Below are 16,714 nucleotides of genomic sequence, written 5' to 3'. Positions count from 1 at the left end.
CGCACCCGACCCGGCTGCTCTGGGACCGGTTGCTCCGGTCCCGGCCGCTCCGGGCCTGGCCACTCCCAGCCTGACAGCCGCTGCTCCGGGCCTGGCTGCTCCCAGCCTGGCAGCCATTGCTCCTGGCCTGGCCGCACCAGACCCGGCTGCTCCGGGCCTGGCCGCTCCCAGCCTGGCAGCCGCTGCTCCTGGCCTGGCCGCACCAGACCCGGATGCTCCGGGCCTGGCCGCTCCCAGCCTGGCAGCTGCTGCTCCGGGCCTGGCCGCACAAAACCCGGATGCTCCGGGCCTGGCCGCTCCCAGCCTGGCAGTCGCTGCTCCGGGCCTGGCCGCACCAGACCCGGCTGCTCCGGGCCTGGACGCTCCCAGCCTGGCAGCTGCTGCTCCGGGCCTGGCCGCTCCCAGCCTGGCAGCCGCTGCTCCGGGCCTGGCCGCTCCCAGCCTGGCAGCCGCTGCTCCAGGCCTGGCCGCACCAGACCCGGCTGCTCCGGGCCTGGCCACTCCCAGCCTGGCCGCCGCTGCTCCGGGCCTGGCCGCACCAGACCCGGCTGCTCCGGGCCTGGCCGCTCCCAGCCTGGCAGCCGCTTCTCCAGGCCTGGCCACTCCCAGCCTGGCAGCCACTGCTCCGGGCCTGGCCGCACCAGACCCGGCTGCTCCGGGCCTGGCCGCTCCCAGCCTGGCAGCCGCTGCTCCTGGCCTGGCCGCACCAGACCCGGCTGCTCCGGGCCTGGCCGCTCCCAGCCTGGCAGCCGCTGCTCCTGGCCTGGCCGCACCAGACCCGGCTGCTCCGGGCCTGGCCGCTCCCAGCCTGGCAGCCGCTGCTCCTGGCCTGGCCGCACCAGACCCGGCTGCTCCGGGCCTGGCCGCTCCCAGCCTGGCAGCTGCTGCTCTGGGCCTGGCCGCTCCCAGCCTGGCAGCCGCTGCTCCGGGCCTGGCCGCACCAGACCCGGCTGCTCCGGGCCTGGCCGCTCCCAGCCTGGCAGCCGCTGCTCCGGGCCTGGCCGCACCAGACCCGGCTGCTCCGGGCCTGGCCGCTCCCAGCCTGGCAGCCGCTGCTCCGGGCCTGGCCGCACCAGACCCGGCTGCTCCGGGCCTGGCCGCTCCCAGCCTGGCAGCTGCTGCTCCGGGCCTGGCCGCTCCCAGCCTGGCAGCCGCTGCTCCGGGCCTGGCCACACCAGACCCGGCTGCTCCGGGCCTGGCCGCTCCTAGCCTGGCAGCCGCTGCTCCAGGCCTGGCCACACCAGACCCAGCTGCTCCGGGCCTGGCCGCTCCCAGCCTGGCTGCCGCTGCTCCGGACCTGGCCGCACCCGACCCGGCTGCTCCGAGCCTGGCCGCTCCCAGCCTGGATTCTTCATGGTTGTCTACTGCTGTTCTGGGCCTGGCTGCTCCCAACCCGGCTGCTCTGGGCCGGGCTTCTCCAGGCCCAGCCACTCCGTGTCTGGGTGTTCCTGGACTGGCCACCCTGGGCTTGGCCGCCTCTGCCTCAGGCCTGGCTGCCACTGCCCCAGGTCTGGCTGCTCCAGTGCTGGCCGTTGATGCTCTTGTTCTGGCTGCTGCTGTTCTGGGGCCTGGCCACTGCTGCTCCGGGCCCAGCTGCCACTGCCTTGTGCCTGGCCACTCTAGGCCTGGTCGCCGCTGTTCTAACATTCTGTCCCTTTTTTCTCTTCTTTTTTTTTTCTTTTTTTAAAAAAAACAACAAAACGCATTTATGTTGCAATGTTGGCTGGTGCGTTGAGTTCTGACTTAGTCTTTGATTTTTCAAGATCTTCTTTGTATTCTTTCTTAAGTAATTTTACTATCATTTGCTCTCACTTGATTTCTTCACATTGAGAACTTCTTTGGTTTCTTCCTCCTTGTCCTGGGAGCTCAGCAGGTTGGCCTGTGGCACCCCTTTGTTCTCCGAGGGCTCCCGCGCTGCTCCAGCCTGTTGCCGGGGGTCGGCGCCGCCCAGGAAGCAGCCCCCGTCCTTGGCTCCGTTGCCAGCGCTCAGCAGTCGAAGGCTCAGGGGCACCCCCCCCCCACTGGGGGCCCCGTCGCCCGGCTCCTTGCTGGCGCCCAGCTGGCCGGTGTCCGGCAGGGGCTCCTGCTCCTCATGGCGTTCCTCCAGTCTGGAGCTTTCTTTCTCCCTCCCTCTAGGGGAGTCCAGGATCAGAGTCAACAGACTGTCCTCTGCGCACAGTGTGCGCGACTCCGGGGGCTCGGCCTTTCGCCGCGCTCCCAGGACTCCACCTCGCAGCCCCGTCTCCCCCTGCCCGAGCCTGGGTCCCCAGGGACTGGCCCAGACCTGGAGTTCGGGGAGGTCTGGACTGAGGCTCAGAGCTGCCGCCGGAGGCTTTGTTTCTTCCGGCTAGGGTAATCCAGCATCAGAGTCAACATTCAGTCCTCTGCGCGCCATGTGCGCGCGACTCCGGGGGCCCCGCATTTCGCCGTCCCCCGGGATTGTCTCCCCCTGCCGGAGCCTGGGTCCCCAGGGTCTGGCACATAACTTGGGGCTCAGCGCTGCCGGTTCGGGGGTTCAGCCCAGGCTGGGGGTTCTATTTCCTTCCTGCTAGGGAACGCCAGGCAGCACCCAGCCCTCTCCTCCTCTCCGGCTGCGACCTCTCCGCACGCGCGTGCGTGCGAGCGCGCAGCATGTCTCCGTACCTTAGGCTTTTTTTCAGCTCCTCTGATTTTCCTTCTGGTTTTCTCCCTCCTTCCTATTGTAGAGTTTTCAGTCAGTCGACTACCTGTAGCTCTGGGCAATGTCCACTCTACATTTTAGTTGTATTCCTTTGAAATTGTTGTGAGCTGCTGCGGCTAGGTGTATACCCGAGCAGCCATCTTGGATCCTCCTACATAGTATAATTTTAAATGTATCGCTCTTATTATGAGGAAGCTTGTATATCTTTGTATATGTTTTTAAGAACCACTTAAAATTTTTCATCTCTGATTGTCTTTTATATGTTTTGCGTATTTTGTTGTTGTTGTTATTGTTGTTGTGTTGTGGGTCTGTATTTGGGAGTTTTGTGTATGTTTTAAATTTTAGAGATAGTACCCCTTTACTTAATTTAGATTGTTTTTGGTTTTTTTCAGTTTGCCATTTGTCTTTTGACTATTATGGTGACTTTTTATGTTGGTTCTTGCCATTTAAAAGTTTTCAGTAACTGGATTTTTCTTTTTATTGCTTCTTGATTTTGAGTGTCAGCTAGGAAGGTTTTTCTTATTTCCAAATTATAAAAGAATGTACGGATATTTTCACTTATTATATAATTTCATTTTTTTTATATTTAGATCTCTGGTCTATTTGGTGCTTATTCCAATATAGTGTGACCTATAGATACAATTTTATTTTTTCCCCAAATATATATCTAACTGTTCCAATACTTTTCCTCATTAATTTGAGATTGGAATCTATTTTTAAACTTTCCGTCTGTTCCATTGATCTGTGTCTAATTATGTGCCAGCATCACAGTGTTTTAATGCTAGGTGTCCAAATATTTTGCTACTTTACTTTTTTTTAATCAGAATTAGGTAATAACAATTGCAGGTCACTCTTCATCTAATTCATTGTCTCCCCACCACCAACACTAAATGCAATACACGTTTTTATTTTATTTTGTTTTATTATTATTATTTTTTTAACTTCTTTGTTGTATATTAAACATGTATACATGTTTAATAAACATTTGTTGCAGTGCATGGAGTAGGTACTCTTTGGTCTTATATTAGCGAAAAGGGTGTTGAACAAACTTAGCTTTTAATACCACTTCTAAACAAGTCACTTATACTCTCTGTGTGTGTTTTCTCAGCACTTAACAAATAAAAGGGGTTGATGCCGAAACCGGTTTGGCTCAGTGGATAGAGCGTCGGCTTGGGGACTGAAGGGTCCCAGGTTCGATTCCGGTCAAGGGCATGTACCTTGGTTGCGGGCACATCCCCAGTAGGGGGTGTGCAAGAGGCAGCTGATCGATAACTCTCTCTCATCGATGTTTCTAACTTGCTATCTCTCTCCCTTCCTCTCTGTACAAAATCAATAAAATATATATTTTTTTTTAAAAAAACAAATAAAAGGGGTTGAACTAGATGGTCATCAGGGTTGTTTCTGAATCTAGTTGATGCTGATCTGGTAAGAGCATTATTGGTGTGCGGTATGTAGTTCAGTCTGCTTTTAATTACCCTGTGCCTTGCTATTTTGCCATATTCATGAAACAAACTTCTTCTTCTGGATCCTAGTTCTTTAATCTTTTCAGTATGTTTTTTCTTTGATCCAACATTTTCTTCTCTCCTTTATTTCTTTTATTGGTTTGCATTTCTTTCTGTTGATTAAGCAAGAATTGCCAGTTTGGCTGCTCAGCTTCCACTGACCTCAGTAGGGGGAAATTGCATGCAGTAAATAGGAATTATTTAACCCCTCACAGAGAATTTCTTAAAACACAAAACAAACAACAAAACCACCTGCTAGCAATAGTCTGTTTTATTAGATAAAGAACAAAAGGAGAAAAATTGCCTATTGTATTTGAAGAAATCAGACAAGACTATGACCAGATCATCAGTTTTTAATTTATTTGTGAGAGTTGATATTTTCTTATATTTCTCAATACTGATCCTTCAAGAGGTCAGGAAAGAAGGTGATGAAAAAGAAGAGCAAAAGTGTGGAAAGACCCCGTTAAGTAACAATCTTATATGTAAAATTAGAAAGATTATGATAATTTTAAGGCAAGTTAAAGTCTTAACTGGTATAAAAACATGTCTTATTTACCATAACTAGAATACTTAAAACTCAAAAGAATAATGGGAAATTATTAAGCTCCTGATTACTGCTAGGAAAATTAACCTTAAAAGTTCAAAGTTTGAAAAATACAATGAAAGAAACTTTAATTTGGAAGACAGAGAGAACCAAAGTAGTATGACAGTAAACATCATACTCATTCAGGAAAAATAAGCAGCTCAAGGAAGTGTTTCTGCAGATAAAAGGTTTTAATGGTCAGTAAGGAATGGCTTAAAAGATTTAAAGAGAAACTTTGTATGTAAAATTTCATTGTCCAAAAGCTGCTAATTTTTATTAAATATGGAACTTAGTTTCTTGAACACCATGCTACAATAAATACTGTTTTTTGTCCAGAAAAATCCTAGAACTATGAGAGGTTCCAACATTAAGCTACCAAAAAGGTCACCACACTTCATTCTAAGTGACTGTTTCCCCCAGGAGTTAGGGAGGTAAAGAGAGTGAATATATGCTTATTGGGCAATGGAGCTCTATTGCGGGCCCTGGCTGACATCTGCATATGCATAGATGAACACACTCCACCTTTGACAAAGATTGAGTTCATTCCTACTCTGATAACTCAGATTTATTACTCATCTGGTAATGGATAAGAGAAGAAATTCTGCACAAGAAAGGTGGTTAAAGAGTTTAAATGTATGGTGCTTAAATGTCAAGTATGAATTTAATGAAAGTTGAGAACCATCTGTATATCAATACAATCTGTTTTTCTTGGGAAAATCATCCAAATTTGAAATGAAGCCATAGAAGTGTTTTTGTTTTCTTTGTAAGATTTCATTTTGTTTGAGTTCTTCAGGCATATAAAGAGGCTGGTTTCAAAATTTGTGCTCCCCAATAAGACAAGAAATGTCTACATTTTATGGTGCATGCCCATTTTTTTTCCAGAGTAAATGTCCCCAACCCCCAATTTTGATGTTTTAGTGTGTTTGCTTTACTATTTTCAATGAGAAGTAGAGAAAGAAAATTTCTCCATTTTTAAACATGCGTTTTAATTACTCTTGCCCATGAACTTAGAATATTTATTTTAATACTAGAGGTATTAATTTAAAATTTGGTATTTTGTTTAAAACTTGGAGTATGTATTTAATTTTTCCTTTCCTCCACCTCAAACTTTGAAATGGAAAAATAAAATTTTATTTATTCAAGGTAACTTGATACACAGCTTTTCACGGGGGCAGGGGGGGGAACTATTAGGTGATGACAAGTATACGTAGGGTTAAGTTATTGACACATATACCATCCACATATGTAAAGTATACTCTACATTAAAGTTAGAGGCTATAGCCAGTCAATAGATCACTGTTTATACATATATAGTAAGTTTTACCTATGCACATGGGCAGATTTCAAGTACTAGTTACTGAATAAAAATCAAAATTGGCTATCAGTTGCCGTTTAATATCTTTCATCACATGAAGAAAAACAAAAGAGAGAGTCCTTTGAAAAGGATGAAAAATTAGCTAATAAGCTGTGATATTTATAACAGTTCTGCAGGTGGGGGTGGCAGGGATTCGTTGAGATCTTGCTCAGAGTTAGGAAGAATAGATAGCTCCTGACATTGAATCTCATTGTTGGAATCTTCCAGAGTTTTCATCAAATCTGGTGGCAGGGGCAAGTTAGGTGAGTCAAGGGGAGGCGGAAGTGACTGTTGGTACTCAGAATTACGATCTTCACAGACTTGACTGAGACAGTCCAGAGGTGGTGGGAGACTGGTGGAGTCATTTGGAAGAGGAGATGCAGTTGTCACTGTGGGTTTGTCAGATGTGTTACTCTCCTGTCCTTCCAAATCAAGAAGGGGAGGAGGAGGCGGCAGATCTGCGTCATCTGAAGAAGAAACGGCAGTGCCAATTGTTGATCCACCAGCACTTTCCTCGGATGTACCATTTCCTTGATCTTTTATTTTCTCTGTTTTGAGGGTGTTGGAATCGTCAATGTTTTCACTTGATTCAAACAACTTAATTTCTAAGTCATCTGTTACAGGTGTGCTTTTGCCTGGTTTCCAGGCCATAAGTGAAATAATTGATGTACGTTTTGTGGATACTTCATTTTCTCTGATATTATCCAAACATAAATCAGGGGTTTCACCATCAGCGAATGGAGATCTGCCTGCCCAGTTTTGGTCATTTAAAACTGGTTTTCTCAAGCATTTGCATAGTACAATCATGATAATAGCTACCAACATTGAAATCAGAATTATACCAACTATTATGGCAGCTGTTGAATTAGAATTGCTTTTATGTGGTATTTGTGTGGCACCAGTATCTTCTGGGATGAATCCTGGTGTAATCCCAGGTAAAGTTTCGGCAGCTGGTGTTGGTTGTATGGATACATTTTGAATAGTCGGTGATACTGGTTTTCTAGCAGAGGTGTGAACAGACGATGGTCGTTGAGTGGATCCATAGACCAATGGTGGCGGTTGCCTGATAGAAGTATGGGCGGGTGTTGCTAGCTGTCTGCCGGGGGTGAACACAGGTTGTGCTGTTTGTTGGGAGGTGGTGTTGGCCGTTGATGTTGGTTGTCTGGTGATGTTATAGGTAAGTGGTCCAGCAGAAGTATGTGCTGCTGGTGTCCCAGCAGCAACTGCTGTTGGTTGTCCAGCAGCAACCTCGGCAGTCGATTGTCCAGAAGAAATGTCTTTGCGTTGTGTTGATTGACCCAAAGGGTTCTCTGTTGTGTTTTGAGAATTAGCCAAGACATGTGGCATCGATGATCTAAATAAAGTAGGCTGTGGTTGTGACTCTGTTGCATTTGCATTTGTCTCTGAGGAAAATACATTGTTCAGGTATCCACAAAACAAAATTAAGATGAAGTATTTGGGATCCATTTCAGAATGTTTCCTTTTTATCACTAGTTTTATAATGAAAAGAAAAAAGACAGACAGTTAGATCTCATTTGAAGTCTGGCATAAAGTAGGTAGGTAACTGATAAGTATTTATTATTCCTATCTTAGACTTGATACACTAATGGCTAGTGCAAACAACTCTTGAATATGCTCTAACTTACCATATAACATTTGGATCTTACTAGCAGTGCTTTCTCTTTAATTGTTTCATAAGATCTGGACTTGGGCCTGCTTCACTGCATTACAATCCTTCATTTCACAAACTTCTCAAATACATAGGCTCTGAATGCCGGTTCCAGGTACTCCCTACTTTTTCTCTGTGATTTGAAATACATTGATCCTGCTGCCTTGAAGGATACCAGAAACCATCTATTATTTTATCCAAAGATCTTTTCTTTCTTTCTCTTTCCCCCCTCTCTTGACCATATTTTTCTTTTTCTTTTCTTTTTTTTTAATATATTTTATTGATTTTACACAGAGAGGAAGGGAGAGGGATAGAGAGTTAGAAACGTCTATGAGAGAGAAACATCCACCAGCTGCCTCCTGCACACCCCCCACTGGGGATGTGCCCGCAACCAAGGTACGTGCCCTTGACTGGAATCAAACCCGGGACCTTTCAGTCCGCAGGCCGATGCTATCCACTGAGCCAAACCGGTTTTGGCCCATATTTTTCTTAACTGACTATTCCTTCACTACTATTCGAAGAGCTCTGTATAATAGTCTTCCTTTTGTATTAATCTGACTAGCTCCTGTTTTTCTCTAGTCTGCTAAATATTGGTACTTGATAGTCAGTCCTCATGTTATATACTTTTCTTTGATCCTGAGTCTGTAAGATTTCAGCACTGTCCTTTATGCCAAAGCTCCCAAACATGCACATCAAGCCAAAATCTTAATTCCAATACCATTTGTATGACTTGTTGATGGACATTTCCATGTATACATCCCAGTATCAGCAAATTCAACGTTTACAATAGAATACCTCTTCATCTCAAAACAGACTCTCCCAACTTCTCTCTTTTTAATGGTAATACCTGTGTGCGATTCTTATGCACAGAGTCTATTTTATGAGTAATCTTTGCAACATTATCAGTGTTTAGCACTATAAATTTTATGTTAAGACCTCATACTTTTAAAGGATTCAGCTCAGAGTCCATGGCTCAAAATCCTAACGTGAGCTTTGAATCTGGATGAGTCAGTTTTACACAGTTGGTAAAGGAGTCCTGCTGCTGCTTTCATTCTTTTATTGATAAACATCATCTTTTTGTCAGGCCCTCTTCTAGGTTTAGAAGGTAGGGTGGGGGAATGATTTTAGTTGTAAAAACAAACAAGCACTAAATAATTACAATAATTTGATGAGTTTTCTCCTAACGGTATGCAGGAGAGAGACAAAGGAACCGATCTAGCCTGGGAAGGCTTTAGGGAAGTAAAACTTGAACTGAATCTTGAAAGATATGTAACTAAGCAAATAAAATGTTACATCTGGGAGAACAGCATCCAGGCATGGGGAAAGAGGGCATGTGTACATTTGCATGTATACATTTGGCAGCTAGGGCTATTTGTAAGATGTGGCAGATGCTTAAATTTGAAAAGTTAAGTTCCAGTTCTTCTTCAGTCATCTAACTTCCTATCCAACGATGAGAATTGGCCATTTAATCTGTCCTGTTCTCAATTGTGTTATCCCTAAAGTGAGGAATTCTAGTAACACTATATTCTGTGTGTAATATTCTTGTTTCACACTCATTAATCACAGTGGTAACTATTCAGTTATTTTTTTTAACGTGTGGGAGAAGGGAGTCTCAGTGTGTTAGATCCCAGTGTGTTAGATTAGAAACTATGGTTTTTCTATGATTCGTAGGCCAATCTGAGAGGGATTTGATGTTCTGTACAAGGTACAATAAAAGGAGAAGAGGAGCTCCCTCAACTTTTGCAAATAAATAGATTTCATTGTATTTGAGTAGTTTTCATTGCTTACTCCTATTACTTGGTACACAATGATGATAAATTATCCTATTTTCATAGAAAAAAAATTATTTTTTTTCTGTATAGTCTTTATTTTCTCTCTAGTACTTCCAGCCTAAATTTAAAAATATTTCTTCTTTAAACTCTCCTGCTCACTGCTGATGAATTAATCTTAAAAGCACATATGGCCAGGTTACTTCTCCCTTGCTTGTGATTCCCCATTGCTGTCAACATAAAATTCTCTACTGAGTTTTCTTCTTCTGGCCTGAGCTTAAGCAGTCCCGACTCATATCTCTTAACTGAAGCTTCTCATACAGCCTCTGACTGCACCTCTTTCCCATCTGACGTACTTTCTGAAGACACACTTTGTTTCCTAAACAGACACTGTTAATTATGCGTTTTTACCCGCTTAGAGTGTGTTCTTTTTTCAAACCCAGCCCTTTCCCCCTACTGACTGCCTATCTGAACCTGTCCTCATCTAGACCTCAGTTTAAATTCCCCTTCCGAAACCAAGTTCTCTGTAACTGACCACAGCCCAGAGAAATTAGTCATTCCCTGAACCTCCTTAGTTCCTGTTGTCTTTATGGTTCCTTAAATAAGTCTTCATGTATTTATTTCACTTAAACTTCTAATTTCTTAAATAATCCTGTTTATTTTTATTATCTTTTCACTTTTTCTTTTTATTATCCTCACTCCCTCAAATAAGATTATAAAGAACCTTGAAGAAGGCAGAAAGAAACAAAGAAAAATACTTAAGTATCTAGAACATACTATCTGCTATACTATCTTAAGTATTTTACATACTTTATTTCATTTAACCTTTAACTATGTAGAACAGTGTTTCCCAAACTTCTCTCATGCTGAGAATCACCTGGTGGAGTTGTTAAACTACAGATTCCTGAATCCCAACTAAGAAGTGCTAAACTAGAATTTTTGGGAACATATAGGTAAAATTGTATACTTAACTTAGTGCTCTGTTTAAGAACACAATTTTACCTATATGTTCCCAAAAAATCTAGTTTAGCACTTCTTAGTTGGGATTCAGGAATCTGTAGTTTAACAACTCCACCAGGTGATTCTCAGCATGAGAGAAGTTTGGGAAACACTGATGTAGAAGATAGAAAAGTCCTTGATTTATAGATAAAGAAACAAATTCAAATGTGTTAAGCAATTTGCCCAATTAATGGTGGCAGGCTGGCAATTTGTACTCATCATCTGATTTCAAAAAATATGCTCTTTCTCTACTACCATAAACTGCATTGTTTTTATATTTTGATTTTTTTATAAGAGGTTGCCATGTATTTTAGGAGCCCAGTAAAGTTGGCTTCCTTCCATTTAACTTTTTCACTATTTATTTATACTTAGAATGTAAGCAAAAAAAGTGAGATCCAAGTTAATAAATTCTGCATTTTATCTATTTTACTAAAGGCTTTTTAAAAACAAATTTTTAAAAATACGTTTTTTTTTATTTTTAGAGAGAAAGTAAGGGGGCGGGATACAGAGATAGAAACATCAATGAAAGAGAATCATCAGCCGAAGCCGGTTTGGCTCAGTGGTAGAGCGTCGGTCTGCGGACTTAAAGGTCCCAGGTTCGATTCCGGTCAAGGGCATGTACGTTGGTTGCGGGCACATCCCCAGTAGGGGGTGTGCAAGAGGCAGCTGATCGATGTTTCTCTCTCATTGACGTTTCTGGCTCTCTATCTCTCTCCCTTCCTCTCTGTAAAACATCAATAAAATATATTTAAAAAAAAAAAAAAAGAAAGAAAGAGAATCATCATTGATTGGCTGCCTCCTGCACAGCGCCTTCTGGAGACTGAGCCTGCAACTCCAAATGTGCCTCAACCCCTCAGTTCCTGGATTGACACTCAACCACTGAGCCACACAGACTAGGCACTAAAGGTTTAACCATCAAAAAATAAGAAATTTTTGTCATAAATATGGGTATTTGAACCACCGCTAGATGGTTATCATTTCCTAGCTGCTATTCTTACCGATTTCCACCCACCTGCCAAGAAAAGGCCTCATCAACAGATGTTATTCTTCAGAGTTTCCATTTAGTGTTGAAAAATGCCATCTTAAGCAACAGAAATATAGACCATGAATTATCTTCAGTCAAAAATGTTCTCTTTTGTCACTTTGCTTAAATTTTTTTTTAAACCCACATTGTTCCTCTTTTCTATTAGTTAAAAAAAAAAAGGGTGCATTAGGAAAGGAAAGAGCCCAAACAATAATCATAATTATAAACACAGTTTAGTTTGTAAGATCAGTTTTGATAGGTTCATAGCCTAATTTGTCAGTAGGAAGATCATAGGACCTTCGGTATATGATTTTTTTATTTATCGTTTAAGCCTTATGATAATACTAGAGGCCTGGTGCATGAAAATTCATGTACTGGGGGGGAGGGTCCATCAGCACAGCCTGCCCCTCTCAGTCTGGGAGCCCTCATGGGCAGGAGGCCACCCGGCAATCAGGGGAAGGCAATGCCCCATCATGCCTCTGCTGCTGCCACTGCCAGCAGCACAAGCCTTAGTCTGTCCTGATTACCTGAGCCTCAAGCAGCCCTGGGTGGCTGGGCGGCTGCCATCTGAGGCTTCCCTATGCCTCGGGCCAGCCCTGGGGGGCTAGGGGGCTAAGGGGACTGGGGGACTCAAGAGGCAGGTGCATGGAGCAGCTGGGCCCACCTAGGGCTGGGCCTGGCCTTGCCGCTTGCCTGCCGCCCTAGTGGGACTGAGGGGACTGAGCGCTGCCATCTTTGAGGGCATGGCAGTCAATTAGCATATTCCCTCCTCATTGGCTGTGGGTGTTGCTATCTTTGAGGGTGGGAATCAATTAGCATATTCCCTCATTGGCTGTGGGTGTCGCCACCTTTGGGGGGGGGCAATCAACTAGCATAGTCCCTCCTTATTGGCTGTGTGCGCCGCCATCTTTGAGGGTGGGGTGGTCAATTAATCTATTTCCTCATTGGCTGTAGGCACTGCTATCTTAGTGATGGTGTGAGGGTCAATTAGCATATTCCCTCTTTATTAGATAGGACTAGAAACCTGGTGCATGGATTAGTGCATTAGTGAGGTCCCTTGGCCTGGCCTGTGAGGATCAGGCCAAAACCGGCTCTCCAACATCTCCCAGGGGTCCTGGATTGCAAGAGGGCACAGGCCAGACCAAGGGACTCCACCAGTGTCCGAATCTGTGCACTGGGCCTCTAGTATGCATATAAGGTCTTTTTTAATCTCTTCCTGCCCTCCTCCCTCTCCCCTTCCCTCTGAGATTCATCAGTCTATACAGTGTTTCCATGCCTGTACTTTTCACTCCTGCATTTAGCAACTGCTCCCTGGTGGTCAGTGTGCATCATACCTACCAGTCGAACATCTGCTTGTCGGCCAGTTGCTTACATATATATATATTAAATATATATAGGTTAAATATATATAGATATAGGCTTTTATATATATATATATAGATTAAAACTGACGTTTATTATTCCATGATAATATTAAATCCAAATTCTACTTCCCATGCTTCAATTAGTTGTCTATCCTTCTAGAGTGTGCTATGTCAGGATGCTTGAATCTGTATAGAATTCTACACAATTTAGAATAGTTCAGAAAAGACTGAACAGGACTTTAAAAAAGAAATAGTGCATATAATTGTGAAGAAACTGGCTTTTTTCTAACTCAGAGATAAGGCTTAACTAAGCATTTTAAAATACACTTCCAGCCGATACCGGTTTGGCTCAATGGATAGAGCATTGGCTTGGGGACTGCAAGGTCCCGGGTTCGATTCCAGTCAAGGGCATGTACCTTGGTTGCGGGCATATCCCCAATAGGGGGTGTGCAAGAGGCAGCTGATCGATGACTCTCTCTCTTTGATGTTTCTAACTCTCTATCTCTCTCCCTTACTCTCTGTACAAAATCAATAAAATATATTTTAAAAAAAAGAGCCAGCAGATTAAAAAATAAAATAATTAATTAATTAATTAATTTTTAAAAAATACACTTCCAGAAAAGCAGGAGTACGCATATATTAGACATATACTAAAATGTATAATACATAAGTATATAAAGGGTCTAGCATTTACAATTAATTCTGTTAAATTGGACATGTAAGAAATATGTCATTGGCTTATCAAGGGAATCAGATTTGACGACCATATCCTAGACAGAAAGGCAAGTGTAAGTGAACAGTATCAAAAATAGTATCTTGCCGAAACCAGTTTGGCTCAATGGATAGAGCGTCGGCTTGGAGACTGAGGGGTCCCGGGTTCGATTCCGGTTAAGGGCATGTACCTTGGTTGCGGGCATATCCCCAGTAGGGGGTGTGCAAGAGGCAGCTGATCGATGACTCTCTCTCATCGATGTTTCTAACTCTATCTCTCTCCCTTCCTTTCTGTACAAAATCAATAAAAATATATATTTAAAAAAAATAGTATCTGAGTTTTGGTTACTTTGATAATAAGTTAACAATATATATAAAATAGTTTAAAACTATTAGTAGTGTAACTTCAACTAGTGAAGATATGAAACCATAATAGGAATAAAACAACAAATCTATATCTTGAGGAAGAGCAGAAAGGGAAATTAACCTTGCCCTATGATAGGAAGTATTGATGACCATCTTTTAACAATAATAGTATGCTAGGTACTTTGCTGTTTTACTGAGCAATGTAGTGTTATCTTCCAGATAAAGATACTGAGAAAGCACAGAAGTTGGGTAATTTGCCAAAGTGTCACAGCTTTAAGTAGTGGCACTAATACAAAAACCATGTCAGTCTTCTACCAGAGCCCTTTCCTTCTATGACATATCACTATATATGCTGTACTGCTTTTCATAGTAAAATTATGAAACCTGCTTTATGAAGAAATTAGATGTGAGCTCTCTGGGAACAGGTATGTAACTTATGGAGGAAAAGAGCTACTAAAATTAGATAGGGAAGTTTTGAATGTTTACATATATAAGATGTCATATTTGACATGATTTTTAAAAATTAGACATTGAAAAGGACCAGATTTATATTTAGCATTTAAACTTATTCAGAATTTATAAATTCCTTCTAAATAGGATTTTATTGGAATTAGTTGAAAAACACAAGTACTATTGAACTCTAAATTTAGGACTGACCCTTTAAAAATATAAGGACAACTTTTGTCTAAAAAAGAGATTAGAATTTTTATTTTCTAACTTTTGTAATAGTTACTTAGAAGGAATCCAAAGTGGACCTCTATAAGTGTGAGCCATAAGTATTTATGAAGTGCTGATATAAGATATCATCGACTATGTATTTATTATTCCATGATATTGTAAGTCTATATAAAATCTTTGAAATTTTTATTTTTTAGGATATTCACTTTAATTTCTCAGTTTACACATAGAGTAGGCATTTTTTATTCATATTAGCAATTTTCTATTGTTCACTCTGGGGGTGTTTTTTCTGTATCTGTTTTACACTGTTTACTAATGTCGCAGATAATGTGACATAAATATGTAGATGATACATTTTATAACAGTTTTGTCTTAGTGAATTTTTAAAATATTTTCATGTCACAATTTTTAATATATTTTCATGTTATAATTCTTAAATATAAATTCTATTTGTATAAAAAATAAAGCATAAAAAAAATAAAGCATATATCGTAATGAAAACAGGTACCTCATCTATATTCCATTGGCTTCTTTATAAATTAAGTGAAGGTGGCTATGGAAACTAAAAGGGATTAAAAAATAAAAATAATTTAAATCTATGAGTTACATTATGTACAGGAAAATTTTATAGAAAGTAAATCAGAATTTTTAACTGGTATTTTGCGGTTGTAAATTCAGTCATAATCCATGGATTCTAGTTTTATTTCTAGCCGTTAGGTTTATCTGCCTGGGCTGTAGCTTATTTCTTTTAACTATGGAACTAAGGTTAGCAAAACCTAGGTGAAATTTTATATTATGCAAACCTAGGTGAATGTTTTTCTTAAAGGCAAGCTCTACACTCAATATTTCTTAATTCCACGCAACAAAATCACAAAACCTATTACAGACACCTTTAGACTAGCAGAGTTTACGTTTAAAACACTCCTGTCATTTTAGTTTTAAAAATAAGACTTAAATAAAACAAAGATCAAACCAAATAGCCTGTGTGAAAATTTTCTTACCTCAGCTGTTAACTTCTTTTGCAGGATGCTAAATTCTTGTTCTAACTGGACATTTTGGTGATTTGGCTAAGAAAGCAAAAGAGGTGGTTCCTTTTAGATTAAAAATGGTCCTCTAGCAAACTGAAATGGTTTCTGTAGAAAAAAAGGAAGTTTATCATAGTTGGTTCCGGAAGTGCAATCAGCCACAAAATGACTAAGAAATATACTACTTTAACAGAACTTATTTTAAAACCCATTTTGGAGCTACATGATTTGTAGCTACCTGAGCGCTTTTAATTAATGTTTGTAAGTAAACCCTGGAGGCTCTCTAGTAATGTGATTCTATAATATAAATATTTAGAATGGAGCTTTGGGAGCCAATTGTACGTTCTAAGGAAAAACTGCCAGTTGGGTTATCACCCACAGTGAGATTTCTTTCGTAAGATGTGAATGATGAATTCTGTTTACTTGTATGACCTTAGGCAAGTGACTGCGCTTCTGAATCACCACTTCCTCCTCTGGAGGACCGATTCTCTTCCTGAGTTGTTGTGGGGATTAAATAAGATAATATAGCATGTACAAATGTCTCGCAGTAGGTAGCAGTAAATGTTAATGTTATTTCTTCATACATAATTTAGGCAAAGCCCAGGTAAAAGTATAATCCAATTTTTTTGACCAAATACTTTATTAAATGATTTTTTTAAATCCTCACCCAAAATTATTTTTTGGAGAAATATTTAGAGAGAGTGGAATGGAGACTCGGGGGGGGGGGGGGGGGGGGGAGGGAGAAAGACACATCGATATGAGAGAGACACATCGATTGGTTGCTTCCTGCAGGCACCCTGACCAGAGCCTGGGGAGCAAACCTGCAACCCAAGTACGTGCCCTTAACTAGGAATCAAACCCCCAACCCTTCGGTTCCAGGGCCAATGCTCTAACCACAGAACAAAACCAGTCAGAGCAATTAAATGATATTTGAGTTCAAGTCCACAACACTTTGATTATCTACAAAGTAGGTACTTCTCCATGGAAAAA

At 42.1% G+C, this 16,714-nt stretch overlaps 2 protein-coding genes across 15 annotated transcripts in view; one reads left to right on the top strand and one right to left on the bottom strand.

The window, feature by feature from the left end:
- The window catches only part of NF1 (neurofibromin 1), a 222,318-nt gene that overhangs the window by 163,462 nt on the left and 42,142 nt on the right, over nucleotides 1–16,714 (top strand). The window lies entirely within an intron of this gene.
- Nucleotides 4,103–15,849, bottom strand: EVI2B (ecotropic viral integration site 2B). 5 transcript variants are annotated; one of them, XM_084863158.1, is made up of 4 exons: nucleotides 15,701–15,849; nucleotides 15,208–15,261; nucleotides 11,569–11,739; nucleotides 4,103–7,609 (listed from the first exon to the last, which is right to left on the bottom strand). In XM_084863158.1, the coding sequence occupies exon 4, from the start codon at nucleotides 7,584–7,586 to the stop codon at nucleotides 6,240–6,242; it is 1,347 nt and encodes a 448-aa protein (XP_084719284.1). In that variant the 5' UTR covers nucleotides 7,587–7,609; nucleotides 11,569–11,739; nucleotides 15,208–15,261; nucleotides 15,701–15,849; the 3' UTR covers nucleotides 4,103–6,239. The 5 variants fall into 5 exon arrangements, with proteins under 5 accessions (XP_084719284.1, XP_084719281.1, XP_084719285.1 ...); XM_084863155.1 differs by having other exon boundaries at nucleotides 11,569–11,637; nucleotides 15,701–15,766; XM_084863159.1 differs by lacking the exon at nucleotides 11,569–11,739.

Source organism: Pipistrellus hanaki (genome assembly GCF_964339955.1).
Source record: "Pipistrellus hanaki genome assembly, chromosome: 16".
Lineage (NCBI taxonomy): Eukaryota > Metazoa > Chordata > Mammalia > Chiroptera > Vespertilionidae > Pipistrellus > Pipistrellus hanaki.
Note: the sequence above shows the minus strand (reverse complement) of the source record. Positions and strands in the feature narration are given on the sequence as shown.